Source organism: Hydra vulgaris, chromosome 06 (genome assembly GCF_038396675.1).
Source record: "Hydra vulgaris chromosome 06, alternate assembly HydraT2T_AEP".
NCBI lineage: Eukaryota > Metazoa > Cnidaria > Hydrozoa > Anthoathecata > Hydridae > Hydra > Hydra vulgaris.
The window spans coordinates 54,724,442-54,741,069 of NC_088925.1; the positions used below are offsets into that span (position 1 = coordinate 54,724,442).

At 30.8% G+C, this 16,628-nt stretch overlaps 2 protein-coding genes across 2 annotated transcripts; both read right to left on the reverse strand.

The window, feature by feature from the left end:
• Nucleotides 1-1,931: 1,931 nt before the first annotated feature.
• Nucleotides 1,932-2,888, reverse strand: LOC136081513 (uncharacterized). The gene is made up of 2 exons (XM_065798835.1): nt 2,834-2,888; nt 1,932-2,518 (listed from the first exon to the last, which is right to left on the reverse strand). Exons 1-2 carry the CDS (start codon nt 2,886-2,888, stop codon nt 1,932-1,934), a joined length of 642 nt encoding a protein of 213 aa, XP_065654907.1.
• Nucleotides 2,072-3,568, reverse strand: LOC136081984 (uncharacterized). The gene is made up of 2 exons (XM_065800490.1): nt 3,506-3,568; nt 2,072-3,379 (listed from the first exon to the last, which is right to left on the reverse strand). Exon 2 carries the CDS (start codon nt 3,350-3,352, stop codon nt 2,912-2,914), a length of 441 nt encoding a protein of 146 aa, XP_065656562.1. The 5' UTR covers nt 3,353-3,379; nt 3,506-3,568; the 3' UTR covers nt 2,072-2,911.
• Nucleotides 3,569-16,628: the final 13,060 nt, after the last annotated feature.

Genomic DNA, 16,628 nt, shown 5'->3' on the forward strand with positions numbered 1-16,628 from the left:
TGGAAAAGAAAATAAAAAGTTTATAAAGTAAAATAACAATTACTAGACGACTTAATAGACTGCAAATTATGAGTCAAGATTTATATTTCTCTATTAAATTGTAAACTGTCCTCTAATATGCATAGGCGCCAATCCCGGGAGAGACAGGGAGATATGTCCCGACTCTTTGCTCAGGGGGGGGGGGCGACTATTTGATCGCCATTCTCTTTTAAAAAACTAAAGTTCGCGCCGGAGTCTGTTTTTCTCCGATAGATAGTAGAGTACCAGGAGTTATGGTATATGCCAATACTTATGGTTCCTCTTATTTATACGCAGTGTGCATTTTTGTGGGGAATTTTTGTATGTTTCCCTGAGGCACTAAAGATAAATTAAATTTGTTATATAAGATATATTTCGTCTTACACGTTATATTTCTTACGGTCATAAAGTAATTCAATATAATTACAATATATAACATAGCATAGCGTAATTCCAATGTGGTTTAAAAACTTGTTCATGCTCAATGAGCCGCTAATTACTCTCAAACAAATTAGACGAGATTTACAATATTTTTACTTATTCTGAACGATAATACATTGTTTTGGCGAGTAATCGCCAAAACAATGTATTATCGTTCAGAATAAGTATGACACTTCGTATTTTAGAATTTTTGCTTGTTTATTGATTTTGGTTTCCGGCGAAAATTAAAAGAAAACATTAAAAAAAAAGATATTTCCGGCTATTTCAAGTAAGGATTTTACTAGCTTTTTAGCATGTTATGCACCACATAACAACGCCCCACGTGGTGTGATCTGGACTTCAAAGGTAAATTCTACTATGTTTACATAGGGCTCTTTTACAATAGTTACCTTAATACACTCAACTCTTTAAGACCTTTCTAAAAGTATACTACGCTATGTATTATTGCCGTCAGAATCAATGTTAGATCTTAGAATACGTTTGATTAGTTTAAGAGGTAAAAAGTACCATGTTTTCAGAGTGCTTTTAGGTCAAATTTTCTTGTATCAGCCATTTAGGGGCACATTATGTTATGTTGACTTAGTGCACTTCACCCCTTGCGGCCAACTTAAAAACTATTTGACATAGTATCATTTTCAAAACAACATGGAAGGTTTTATTTTATAACCTTTTCCTTGTTGTTGTAATTAAACTTTTATTGTTTCTTTAATGTTTACTATTGTGTAATATTCAACAGTGTTTGTTTTTACTTATTCTCGGTTTCATTAGTGTCTTGAGTTGTATAAATATAGGGCAGAGCTGTTGTTTTGTTTTTTTTTTACTTATCTTTGATTTATTAGTAAATGTGTTGTAAAATTTTACAGCAGTGCTAATTTTTACTTATTCTTGGTTTCATTAGTATATTGTGTTATATAAATATATGGCAGAGCTGTTGTTTTTTACTTAGTCTTGGTTTTGTTAGTATACTGTGTTGTAAAATATACGACAGTGCTTGAGGTCTACTCATTCTTGGTTTTATTAATATTATAATTTGTTGATAACCTCAAGGAACCATTATATTCACGTAGTAAATGTTTATAGAGATGGCTTTGCAAGGAAATGACGTAAAACATTGTGGTAAGTAACATGAATTTCTTAATTACACATTATTTGTCTTATTTATACTGTTTTACTAGGAATGTTCATTAAAAAAATAGAAAGACAATAATATAATGTAGCCAAGACGATTCTCAGGCCCGGTTCTAACAGTTTTCTATGTGTAGGCGAGATGCAAATTTGCCGCCGCAAAAATTAAAAATGCAATAATTTCCAATTTGAAGGAAAATAGAAAAACACTGAAAATCAAACTTTAATATATTTTTACTTTATTACGAAAAATTACACAAAAACAAAGTAAATAAAAAATCTGAATTTATACAAAAATAAAAAACAAAACAAATTCCATTCATGAAAAAATAAAAAACAAATCGTAATTAAAAGTGAATTTTCCTAGCTTTTAATTCTGCGAAATCTTTAACCAAATCTTCTATGTCCAAATGATCAGCAATTTCTTTCTCGATGGAAATCGTAGCTAGACCAACTAAACGATTTTGACACATTTGTGATCTGAAATAGGATTTTATTATTGTCAGCTTTGAAAAGCTTCTTTCAGCACTAGCAACTGTGACTGGTAACGTTAGTAGTATGCGAAGAGCTATCGAAAGGTTTGGGAATACTTCGACAACATTAGATGTGTAAATACATTTTAATACACTTTTTGGATCGCTATTGGAAGTACCAAGTCGTCTCCCAATAGCTTTAATTTCATACCAAAGTTCGACCCCGTTGATATCAGATTGGCCATCAGACATAAGCGCTAACTGCAAGTCCTTACAGTGTTTCAATAACTCATCATCCGTAAAGTGTTTGCTGCCGATATTGTAAAGAAACCCAAATAACTCGTTATATTCCGATAATTGCGTAAATCTTTCATTTATTGCTTGAATTGCGATGTCCAATATTCGATTGAAAAAAGATACTCTGAAGTTTTGTTCTGGTGATACTATCGGTTCATCACGACCTTCGTATGTATATAATTATTTTCTGATTAATTTGATCAATCGTAGCCCCTTATTTAAGTCTCACCTCCAGTCTCTCCAATTTAGATATGCAGTAGTGTGGCCACTTGATGTTTCATGTCGTTTAATAATAACAGAAATATTTTTCCAATCTCGGCAGCCGTCATGCGATGTCAGGGAGAATTTATTCGGACTAAATATCCTACAGCAAAAGCAAAATACAGTGTCTTTCGTAATGGAGTACACCAACCAAGTGCGTTTAATTTTATCGCCATTAGACATTCGGCGATAAAAATGAAAGCTTGAAAATTTTCTACCTTGTTCATCTTCGGGAAATAAAGACGGCAATTTTTGAATTGGACCATACTTCATCAGCAATGCTTTAAATTTACCATCTATTTAAGGCCATTTTGCCGGATCATAAAATTAAGAGGCAAATCTTTATTGGTTTTGGGGTCTTCACCACTTTGATCTTCATTGTTTTCATTTTGTCCTATATCATCGACGTTCTGTACAACAACTTCACTTAAATTGGAGATAAATTCCACTTCATCAACATTTTCTGGTTCTTTAGCAGTTATATCATTTCCAGAATTTCTATATTCATTAACACTAACACTATCCGCATATTCTATTTCTCCACCCCTTTCGATTTCAATTTCAACTTCATTTTGGTTTGAAGTTGAAGCTACTATAGGTGCCAGTGCTTTTTCGCTTGATGACCTGCTCAAAAAGTGCAACAAAGCATTCTTCTGTTTGGCAGAATTTGCTTCACGTTGAAGCCTAATTTTCTTGTATTGTGACCCAGACAAGCGCTGTCTCTTACCACGGTCCATTATATTGTATCGTTTAAAGAATTTAAACTTAAAAAAAATATAGCATTGATACATATACCTAAATTTTTATATTTAATAATAATAATAACAATAATAACAAGTTTATTCAAATACATGAAAAAGAAAACGAAAAAACAAACTTTAACTACTTACTTATAAAAATTATTGTTAGACAAATATTATTCAATTTATAAAAGGGTATAATAATTTTTTTTTTCAAAGTTAAAGTTCGTTTAATAATACACTTTTATAACAATTTACAATAGATATCTCAAAGATAACTTCAATAAAATTTTTAAGAAAGTTTCTTAGGAATATTCTGGAACTTTAATTTACTTAGTCAACGTATTTTATGAACCTATAGAATTCGTTTGTTTGTATATTTGGCGGTTTGCTAACATCCATCCCTGAAAAAGAAAAAAGAAACTTTTTTTTACTGTTTCTTCTTCGCCAAATCCCAAATGTAAAACATGTATACAAACAAACGCTTTTATTTCTATATTATTTATTTGAAAAAATTAGTATGTAATAAAGTTCCCGTAAAATACAACGCCGCCTAAGCAAAAAATTTGTGGACAAATAGGAAATGTTATAATCTACAAAATCCATAACTTTAAATTATAAAAATGGAGTGAGTACGTAGAAGAACTTGGAAATTTTAAAAAAAAAATTAAATAATTTCTTGTTACAAAAAAAAAATTAAAAAATTTTTTTTTTTTTTGGGAAAACACAAAATAAATTAAGAAAAAGCCGCTCTAGAAAAGTGCCGCCGTCGGCTGTCGCCGACGTCGCCTACGCTTAAAACCGGGCCTGATGATTCTATTCAATAAAATATAATTGGTAAATCTGCACTAATTGGCTAACCTATTTATTTCAAATTGTTCCTTTTTTTTCATCTTAGAAAAATAAAGGGAGGTTATGCATAGTTAGGTCGAAATGTTTAAAACTTAACCAACTTACAACTAAACTAGCAGTAACCTTATTTAATTTTTCTTAGGGAATGACACTTTACGAATTTTTAAAAAATGACTATTGATGGTACAACCGGAATTGTATTTTATAATGTAGAAAGGAACAGTTTAAAAACAGATGTAAATCAGACTTTAGAAATAGGTGGGCAAAATAGTGCAAACTTGCCTAATTTTATTTTCGTAAAAAATCTTTCTAAATTGTGTTGTACATTTAACAGCAAAGGATGTGTCATTTATTAGGCCCTTTAATGTTGATAATAATAACAAGAAACTTGAAGGTTTTGCTGAGATAATATATTTTTGCAATGATTCAGATGAGTTCCAGCACTTAGATCAATCCAGTGAGTACATACTATTTAATGGATCAAATTATTGTTTCTTATTGGAATGGCCTGTAACATCCTTATTTTTCACACCCGACCTCCTTAGTCACAGGTCTCGGCTCCTTTCTGGGACCTAAACCTTAATGTTTAGTATACATTTGTTAATTTCACTTTTACAGATCATGGTTTAATATATAATGAAAAGGACGTGATAATTTTAGAAACTAGTGAAGAGGTGTTAATGGATCAACAAATGGCATAAATAAAACATTAGGTAATATTTTTTATCATGTAGAAATTTTATCGATTTTAGAAAACTGAGTTCCAATCGAGAAGTTTAATAATTAAAAATTTTTTATTTTTGCAGGAGTGGATGTCATTGTATATGAAGTCATGACAAATAATTAAGAAGTTTACAGTGAATAGGCAAGTCTGTACACAGCAGCCAAAATCTTCGCTAGTCAGTAGTCATTCAATTAATTTTGAAAAGGACGATAATAATTATAAACGAAGCTCTCATTAACTAACAGCTTCGGAGTCTGATTCACAAGTAAATGGAAATGACATAGGAAATTAGTCAGCTATATTTAAACGCAAAATTAAAAATGCGATAAAAATCAAGCAATCTGGTACAAAACGAGTGAGACATTAGAATTTATGTTTATGCAACAATAGAAACACAAACTGCGCTTCAGGAGAAGCGTACATAAGCAAAAGAGGAAAGACTATTTCAGAAAGGGAAATCAGACCACCATGCTCATGTAAATTGAAATGTTACAAAAAACTTACTGACGCACAAAGGATGGAAATATTTAGAAATTACTGGAGTTCGGAAAGAGACGATGATAAGCGCCAATTTATTATTGCATCTCTAAAATCGGAAGAAATAATTATTCATCGAGCAAAAAACGCTAGTTTCCACGTTTTTTATCAATGATATTGATATTAAAGTAAGCAAGGTTATGTTATTGAACACTTTTTCAATTTGACAAACGTTTATCAGGTGGACTGATTAAAAAAGACGGCAGGGGCAAACATGAGCCAAAGAATAAAACTCCTCAAACTGTGATTGGCACAGTCACTAATCATATCTCCTCCTCTCCATCTTACGAGAGTCACTACAATAGAAAGAAGGATTCAAGAAAATACCTGTCACCAGAACTAAGCATTGAAAGAATATATGAATTGTACATTGAAAAGTCTAAAGAAAATGGTTGCAAAAAAATGATTTTATTTTTAACAAACATTTTAACCTGGGATGGATGCCAACAAAGAATGATACCTGTGGCACTTTAGTAGCTGCAAAAAAAAAAAAAATAATATAAACATTGAAAATATACAAAGGAGCACGACGGCCATCTTACAGATGCAAACATTAGATATAAAATGAAGAGTGCCGACACTGCTCAAGCAAATACAATTCTTAGAGTTTTGACTATAGACTTACAAAAGTGTCCCAAGACCTTCGTTGACCTGTGGCACCTTATTTTATAAAAGAAAATTGCGGACCTTTAATTTCAGTTTATGATTCGTGTGACAACACTGCTCATTGCATGATGTGGGACATAATTAACGCAGGACGAGAGGAAGAAAAAATTTCTTCTGCCTTGCTAACCTGGGCAGATGCAACACTTCCAGGATTTAAAATTGAAAAAATAATAATTTGGTCTGATAATTGTTACGACCAAAATAAGAACATGATAATAATCAGCTGCTATTTTTAGATGATGATCAAGTGGCCACAAATAAGGAAAATCAATCACAAATTTTTCTTAAAAGGCCATACACACATGGAGGCAGACCCTTTAAATGCTGTCATTGAAAAGAAAAAAAGATTCGTGCAAAATTCTAAGAATATTTTACCTCCAACTCACTGGCAGCAGTTGGTGAGACAGTGTTCAAAAAAATACGTGGTCCATAACATGGAGCTTAATAATTTTTAAAACTTCAAGTCACTGTTCTATGCTTCAGGATCACCTTACATATACAGGAAATTAAACAGTGATAAGAGATCATTTCTACTTTTCCAATGTACCCACAATTATTCAAATTTTTATAGTACAAAATACCAATGTTTCTTGGCGAACTCAAGCTTAACTGGCTTATAAACGTTACTAAAAGAAATACTATCAAATTAAAAATCATTGATACTTGAAATGATTAGAGCTAGGCAAGCTGAAAGTAATTGCTGTCAAAATGCAAGAAACGCTGCTTGGCATGAAAAAATTTATTTATACTTAAATTAGTACATTATGGTTTCCGCAAGCTTTAGAAGATTAGCAGGAAATTATATATATCATAATTCCAATACCAATTTTTTGATATACAAAGTGGTGCAGAGTAACTGCATGTTTTTCGAACCGCTAGTACGCGGCGACGGGAGGGTGTATTAACCTTGAACGAATGTTGGCAGACGACCCAAACAATGCCGTTTCAGTCGCTGTGGAGCATTGAAGCGTACAACATCGTGTGTTCGTTGTTGAGCAGTTTTTTAGAATGATTCTGTAGTCACAGTGCAACGTCTTTTCCGTCAATATGTTAGAGTTGGACGTCGAGGTGCAGTGCCTGACCAAAAAACCGTACTCCGATGGGTTGCAGCGTTTGGAAGTACTGGTTCTGTGATGAAAAAAAACCACCTGGTCTTCCCCGTTCAGTTCTTACTCCGGAAAATGTAGACCGAGTCAGAACGGCAGTCGTTTACTAGTCCTAGACGATCGACTAGACGACATGCTGTAGCGCTGGGTATGTTACGTCGTTTGTTTCACCGCATCTTACATGATGACCTCAAGTTCTATCCGTACAAAATAATGATTGTCCAGCAGCTTGATGAAGGGGATTTTGTACAGCGCAGAGAGTTTTATCGCATAATAGATAAAAGTTTACGGAAGATCCCGATGCTACATTCTTCATGAGTGATAAAGCACATTTTCATCTTGGCGGTTACTTTAATGTTCAAATTGTTGGTGTTGGGCATAGAACCTAAAAGAATTACACCAAAGACCTCTGCACAGTTTAAAGGTAACAGTGTGGTGCTACATTTTAAAGTTGGGGATTGTTTTTTTGAAGGGATAAGAATTGCAGTTACTGTTACATCAGTTCGCTACGTTGAAATGTTACAGCCTACATGAGTGGTATATAAAAACCAATATGGGTGGGGCACTTGCCCCACCCATATTGGTTTTTATATACCACTCATGTAGGCTGTAAAGTAAGAAAATGTAGTTTATATTTATGAACACACAATATAATCTGGGTGTTCTCTAGTTTAAATATTTATTAGAATGTAGCATTACACTGCGATGGTGTTAGACCATAACGAAGACACGCAACCGTTAATCAAAGATACAACTCTAATATTTGGAATAAATGGAATTAGGTATGCGGAAATCGCGTTTTACGGAACCGTTAAATGTGCTAAAATCTTGTGCGACGCTTTTTGAAGATTGCTTTTAGAGATAGAGGTTGTACCAAATTTTGTTGACTTATTTTTTAGAATTTCATATAAACATAGATATTTTTTTCAAAAATAGAATGATTTAACTTGAATATGTGTCTTCTGATTACAATGACGAATTTTATAAGCGGGTTTATTGATATTCAAAACTGTTATTTACTTTCTGTATCGAGCAAATATTGAAGATAAAGCCTGACAAACTCTATCTTTTTCTGACACTCGAGTATGCTCATCTTTTATGTTCCTGCCAAATTCAGAGGCGGTGACATCCTATTTGGGCGTACAATTTGGGTACCTAATTTCCTTTTTTCTAAAATCTTGTTCAGACTTTTGTTGGTTTATTTTTCAGAATTTCATACCAACAGAGATATTTTTTTAAAACTTGAATGGATAAACTTTAATAATATGTGTTTTCTGAATAAAATAATGAACTTTATAAGTAGATTTATTGATATTCAAAAGTTTTGGCAAAAGTTTTTTTTAATTTTAAACTATTAAAAAATATTGGAAGTTGTTTTTATGTTTGTTTATTTTCTTTAAATGGATCTCCAGCTGCACCCACAGGTATGCTTACATATTAGAATTTTTTACAAATAGTAAAAATATGTAGCATTAAAGTATTGTTATGCTTATCTCATAAAACTAATGCTAAGTTTTCTTTTTACACTTAGTTGTGAATTTAGTTAAGCATCAGTGTATTTTTCAGAAATATTCTTATTTTAAAAAGAAACTTATTTTTTGGTTTCAGAACTTACTTACCAAAATTATATGGTGTATAGGCGCCAGCACCCGGGACCACATTCACACTATTCATATCTTATGTGGTTGCATTATGGTGGTGAAGATAGGCAACACTTTAGTTGGTATCATGCTCTTCCATACCCGGGTGCTGGATACCATGGAAGAAGAGCTAGAAGAGGAAGAGGAGCTGGAAGAGGCAGAGGAAGAGGAGGTGTTGTTGAAGCAGGCATATTTCAAGATAATCAAGAAATCGCGAATGGATGGGGAAAAGGGGGAATATTTTTAATTACAATGTCTACAGTTAGTGAAATAGGAGATTTTATATGTTTATTTATATGTATATGTTATATTTTATATGTATTATCTAGCTTACATGAACATCTATTTACAGATACTATTTACACTAAATGTGGACATTGTAATGGTCTTTTAAAAAACAAAAAAATGTATATATCATTATAAATTAGTCTTTTGTTTTTGTACTATCAACAAATATTAAAACTTGCAGATAGGTGGTTGTAGGAAATACTTAAGTTTTTAAAGCATTTTTAACATAACTTTTTTCTTTTTACTTAATGAATTGTTTATCTATCCATTTTTTGCTTTTTACATTGTTAATTAGTTAAATGTAGAAAAATTAAAGTAGTTCATTTCTGCTTTAAAAATCATTTAAAAAACTAATCCAACTAATATAAAATCTTACACTATTATGTAATACTTAGTTTTAGTTTCTTTTAAGCAATTTACCTTTTTCAATATTTTTCTTTAAATTCTATAGAAAAATTTAAAGAAAAAAATGAAAAAACAGCTAAAGCGGAAACATACGTTTCTAAGAAGCGTATCTTTCCGCTATAGCTGTTTGTTTTTTTCATAACTATTTTATTGTTTGATTTGATTAGATGAAGTAGTACTATTTATTTTACAAAATGTAATTAGTATTTTTTTTTATATATTTTTCAAAATGTATATACAATAAATTATTTTGATATATATTTCCCTTTAGATAATTTTAATAATAAAATTAGATATATAGAAATTGATTGGACTTAAGGAATTCACACAACAATTGTTTTTAGTGGCAAAATACGTATCATACTTGTAATACTTGGCACTGCCAGTGATAAGGGTTTTAATTTTTAAATAAATAATAATTTTTAAGGTCATAATATATATTAGCTTCAAATAATTTTAATTGCTAAAGTTTTGTGCTTGAAAGGTAAAATGACTCCACACAAAAAAAGGACTATATTTAGAGGAGAATTCAAAAAGTATTTAGCAGATAGTTTTTAATTGTCATCTTACACAAATAATGAGTGTAAAAATGGACATGTACTGTTTCTTTACAGTACTAATAATCAGGTATTAACCGAAACGACTGCAAAAGTCAATGAACATTTTAACTAGAATAGTTGCTCAAATCAAATCAAAATGTTAGTGTATAAAGCCGAAAAATGAGCATGTGTTTTTTTAAAACAACATAAAGATTGTGTTGCATTTTGTATTGAGCCCTTTGCAAGTATTGCACCAGCAGTTACACTGTCATTACAGCCAATAATTAGTAGCACTAATTACACTATCTCGTGTTCTTCTGTTGTATTAGTGTCAGAACACCCAAGTGCTTAATCTATGATAAGTAATGAACCCCTTTGTTCCACTAGCCATATTGTAAATTCAAAAACTAGGTTGACTTTAAGAGAAAAACCTATAACAAAAAAAATAAAAGCTAGGTTGTCTCATTTGTCTTCTAGATTAACTAGTTCTTCCAGAGATAACCGTAAGAAGATAGCTTTTTTGAAAGCCAAATTAATCAGCTTTCCGTATAAATTGAAAGTTTTCAGGCAAAGTGTTCAAAGAAAAGATCAGATTATTAAAAATTCGAGAGCTGAGGTTAGAGACTTAAAAAAGAAATTAAAAACATACTATTACGTAAGCAAATTCGCAATTTTATTGCTCAAAAAAAGGCAATGAAAAATAAAGAGAGAGAAAAGTTTAAAAAATTAACTCTCAAACATAATGCTGATATTAGAATAAATACAAATGCTATTAATAGCTTAGAAAATGATATGACCCAGCTGGAGGATGGCAATTTAATTAATACAATTACATTAGATGATAAAACTTATCCATTAAAAATGAGGATGATAATTTACAGCATGATATTGTCCAACGTCCCAACAGCTAACATTCCATTTTTAGTGGACAAAATTGCCGAATATTTAGGTGTTGTGTTTTCTCACATTCGTCATCGTAGTACTGTTGACCAAATGGCTCGTGAGCTCGGCAGTATTGCAGACCTCCAAGTAGCAGAATGGACCATCAATAATAATTATCTTACTCTTGGGTTTGATGCAACAACACAAGAAGGCGTTCATGTCAACAATATTCACTTAACGTCAAAAAATAAATGCCAGGTTATTGCTATCGACCAATTACCGGGTGGGACAGCTGTTGATTATGCAAACCACATATGTAATGAAGTTGATCATACTGCTTTAGTTTAATCAGAGTTTCACTTAAAGCCCTATGATGAATCGCGTTCTTTGATCATTTCAAATATATCAAACACAATGTCTGATAGAGTTTCGGTTAACCATCTTACAATTACAAAAGTTGGTTAAATCTGGGCTAAAAATCTTAATGAGCTAAACTGCCATTTGCACCCTCTCGACACAATTGCTACTTCGTGTCGTTTAGCAATAAAGTCACTGGAAACTGAAACTTGCCAACTATTTGGATATTATTGTATGGCAGTGAAAATTGTTTTGGCTATGAATAAGATGAGGTTTAAAGACGTCAAAGGCGATCCACAAAGATTTGTAAATTTTTTAGACAATAATGAATTACCACAAGGTATTATTCTGAGGTATCGTGGAAACCGTCTTCACATTCTGTTCCATACTTGTTTTATATTTGTAAAACACTATAAAAAATTTATGAATTTTTTGACAACTGGAGCAGTAAAGCGAAAAACTTTACAAAAAATTCTGTGGGAAGCATTTTGTAATACAACTGCTATAAAACAAATGTGCGTTCTTGCGTTATTTGGAAAAATTCTTACAGGACCCTGAATGACAACGTTTTATGTATCATCTGAAAGAGCAACTTTTGATCATGTTGGTGGTATTGCAATAATTAAAAAACTTGTGCAAACAATTGAAGATTGCAAATGTAATCCAGCTTTTGCAGAGAAACAGACTTTTCGCAAATACTCTTCTTCCAAATATATTAGAACCAATAAAAAATTATGTACAATTGATGCACAGGTTATCGCTATGACTAAGGCTTGTCTCATTGCAATAAATGAGGTTTTGAATAGACAGTATAAGCGGTATTTTTCAGTTACAATTACACAGGCACTTCTAGAGGAAATAGCAAGTGCACGGCTTCATAACATAGACAGTGAGGAGTTAATGGGAATGTTCAGTGCTGCTAAAGGAAGATCCCCTAACGCAACAATTGACTTTATATCTTGCAAGTTAAGAACCAAGAAGAATACGACTGTGGATTATCTTGACAATCTTGATGACTTTTCGAGAGTAAAGGTTATTAAATGGGCTATTCAGGCAGCACGAAAAAATCGAATAAAAACGTGACTCCAACATGCTGAAATAATAACTGAGATTTCTAAAAGACAGACTGATAAACGACAAAAAATGGTTGAAAAAGTGAAAAGACAATTAGAGCGACAGTTATCTTTACTAACTATCAGTGAAAATCTGAATTTGTTTCAAAATTTGTCTACTAAGCAAATTCATGATTTGAATGATGTCATGTGTGAAAAGATTGTTGGGAGAAATCTATGTCATGAATGGTTTGATACGAATTCAACAATGATAGTTTCGTATGATGGCAGAGTGGAAAAACTTAAAAAAAAACACAGAACGACATCATTCACACTATTTCATACTGGACTAAAGATGAAACTGATTTTAAAGCTATTGACTATTGCATGAAAAAATTCCAGCTGGTTGCTGATATTGTGTCGGGCCAAAATAATGTTTTCATAATTTGAATGTTGCCATATAACATAATACTTGTGCAATAACAAACTATGCAACTAATGTCAAAACATGGTTAAGTGTTGATAAGCTGGGTCATATCACTTTCATTTTAGAAAAGTACTGCAAGTAGTGGAACTTGCAGAAAAAAGTACAGCAAGTATGGAAATTTGCAAAAAAAAGTACCGCAAGTAGTGGAACTTGCAAAAAAATACAGCAAATCTTGCCATTATTTTGATAGACGGCTCTGGCTTACGTTCTCGACGTGTCTATTGTTACAATGGTTATTATCTAGTTTCATTATTGGAAATTAATATCCTAATCATTAACTAAAAGCCAAGAAAAAACTGAATTAAAATATTATTTAGAATTATTTTATAATATTCGTGTATTCAAAACTTATTCTAATATTTTTAATAAAATCAATAATGTTTCTCTTGTTTTTGGTGGAAGTCTGGAAGGGAATTAAAACAAGTACTTTCATATGAAAGTGAATTAATATTTACACCTTTAATAATGTATTTATGTTTGTCTAGGTTTGAGGTGGAGGGACACAACCTGCTCCCAATTTGATGTGCGCAGCTAGTATATGTTTTAATCTAGTAAAATATAATTTGTATTTTTTATACTAGATTTAATTTTTTTAAATAAATAAAAAAATAAAATGAAATAATCATTTATAATTTGAGGGTGTTTAACCCAATAACCCTCCCCCAACATACATCTTTTTTTTAGGTCAGCCCCACCCTGACTCAAAAATCAACCTCTCATATTTATTCTAGAAGGTAATAAAAACAACTACTTGCATAAAACTAGCAATTACCATAAAAAATACTCTTTTAAAGATGAATTATTGATATTATGAAGTGAAGGTGGAGTTTGGGTGGCCCCTCTAACCTACCAGTTACGCCCTGAGGGTGTAGGACAGTGTTAATGTGTAGGCTATTCTTATATCTATCTATTTACACTAAGTTTTAGGCATTTATACATGAATTGATAAAGTTATAATAATTTTAGTTAAAAAAAAAATTTATTTTGACCACAGTTTTATCAACAAATCCATATATAAAAAAATAGGAACTTAAAACGTCATGACTTTTTGTGGAATTGTTCGAATTTAATAATTTTTTCACTTTTAAAATATTCAATTGAAGCTCTATTTAATGATATAAAACAACCTAGAATTTAATCAATAATAAATTTCATGTAGCATACCTAATGGAATGGAAGCTAATTGTAACAAATTTTTATGTATAAATATAACTAATTTTAACAGAAAAACACTTTTTCATGTTGGAAACTTGTATTTTTTCAGGGTTATGATGGTTCGGTATCCCCCGCGCCCCCTAGAGACGCCTAATATTTATGGACTAATAAAAACCTGTAGCCTACTCTTACCATCTATCTTTTGGTACCAAGTTATAGATATTTGTATAAGATTTGACAAAGTAATAACAATTTTAGTGAAAAAAAATATTAATTTGGCATCAGTTTCTTCAACAAATCTATATAACTAAGATATGCTACTAAAAATGTCATAACTTTTTTTAGAATTGTTCGTTTTCGATAATGATTTTTCACATTTGAAATACAGTATTGAAGGGCTTTCAAATAATATATAACATTCAAGTACACGCTCAATTTAAAAATTTCAGTCCACGTACCTAGTTATATAGATAAGGCAGCCGTTATCCCGATTTTTACGGAGAACACAATGCTTAACTAATTAAAACTTTAATAGCGTTCTTCAGCGAAAAAAACGGGACAATGGCAGCCCGTTACTTGAATTTGTATTTAATATTTTTCAGATTATATGTCAAATCAAATTGTTATTTATTTGTTACAAACCCATATTACGGGTTGCTTACTGCTAGTATATATAATTAAATTTAGAATTTAAGTGTCTAAAAAGGTAAAGAAATTGAATATCTTACTTTTTTCTACCTTTCGATCTTGTTCATAAAAAGTAATGGCAAAAAAAATACTCGAATTCGGTACATCCCCTCTCTCCTACTTACGTAAATAATAGAATATACTTAATACTTCCCAATAAAATTCCTTGAACGACTACATTTCTATTAAAAACCTTTAACCATATGATTAGAAGGTCTGACATTTGAAATATAAATACAGAGACCATCGCGCAACCCGATGGTTAAGGAAAAATGTTTAAACTAGGTGGTGCTGAAATCTTAAAAGGAAAAAACTTAAGCATTTGACTCAAAACCCGACTGATTTTATTCTGAATATATTGTGAAAGTCTTAAGTTATATTTTGATGCCAGGCGGGAAATTTAATGGCGGCAGGCCGGCTGAATATAGGACTAGAATGATGAAAATTAGGAACTAATAATTCTATGCTTATTGTTTACCCTCAGTATTCTTAATAGTGCAGTGTTGCTTTGAATGCTTGAATTAGAATTTATAATTAAATCACTGAAGTGAAATTACGGAGAGCTGAGAGAGTCGAAATAATGACTGTTCGTCAACAGTTACAGATTACATTGCCTCTTATAATAACATTGTTTACATTGATATTTTGTTTCAAATCAGACTGGCTGTTCTGCACTTTGGCGTAAAGATAAAATTGTTTTGACGTAACGCAGTATTACTTAGTTTATTTACTTTATTCAAACTCATTCAACTGTTTCACGACAAACTCATTCTTATAGTTCTCCTCTTTATTAATGTCATATTCAATCAGTTAAAGAGTTAATGCGGCGACTAATAATTTCCTTAATCATTCTAATCTACTGTTCATTGAAAATTACTTCAGTTCAAATTTTTCGTTGTTTTCATTATTAACTTTTGTTAGTTCTGCTTAAATACCATAATATGGTTTATAAGTTGCTACATAATAGATATATTGTCTATATTGTATTTTCATATTTTGTAAGGCATGTATGTTTTACATAAAACATTTTTATGCATATTTATGTATATATATGCATATTTATGTATATATACAGATATATGTGTATATATATATATATATATGTATATATATATATATATAAATATATATATATATGTATATATATATATATATATATGTGTAGATATATATATATATACGTATATATATATATATATATATGTATACATGTAAATACATGTATATACATATATATATGTATAGATATATACATACGTATATATATATATATATATATATAGACATGTATATATATATTAATATACATATATATAAATATACGTATACATATTCATACATGCGTATATATATATATATATATGTATCTACATATATATAAATATACGTATACATATTCATACATGCATATATATATATATATGTATCTACATATATATGGGTTTATATATGTATGTGTGTGTATATACATATGTATGTGTGTATATAGGCGATTCCATGTGAAAACATCCCGGACATGCAACCCTAAGTCTCAGATTTTGTTGATTTATAAACCACTTAAAGCCTTTAGTAAATAATAAACAGCCTAATAATTTTATCGTTTATTTTCAATCAGTTTCTAAGATAAAACTATTTTGAATTTCCTTCGAACCAGCAAAAATCCGACATTTTTAAAAATGGTTCTGGCCCTATTTTCTGTCATAAGTGTGTTGGAAAGCTAAAAATTTATACCTTTACGTATTTTGGGCCAACGAATCTATTAAAACAACATCAAATATTTTAAACAAATATAACATCTATAATTTAAAAAATTACCACAATTTTACTAGGACGAGTCCGATCTCTATAATGCTGATGTAGTTCGTTTTTTTTTTATTTATTTATTTATGCTAATTA

Bases quoted from the DNA above. Each gene is read 5' to 3' on its own strand.
- LOC136081984 (XM_065800490.1), bottom strand. From the start codon at position 3,352: ATGGACCGTGGTAAGAGACAGCGCTTGTCTGGGTCACAATACAAGAAA.
- LOC136081513 (XM_065798835.1), bottom strand. From the start codon at position 2,888: ATGAAGTATGGTCCAATTCAAAAATTGCCGTCTTTATTTCCCGAAGAT. The intron at 2,519-2,833 runs GTAGAAAATTTT...ATACATACGAAG, and splicing joins ATTTCCCGAAGATGAACAAG to GTCGTGATGAACCGATAGTA.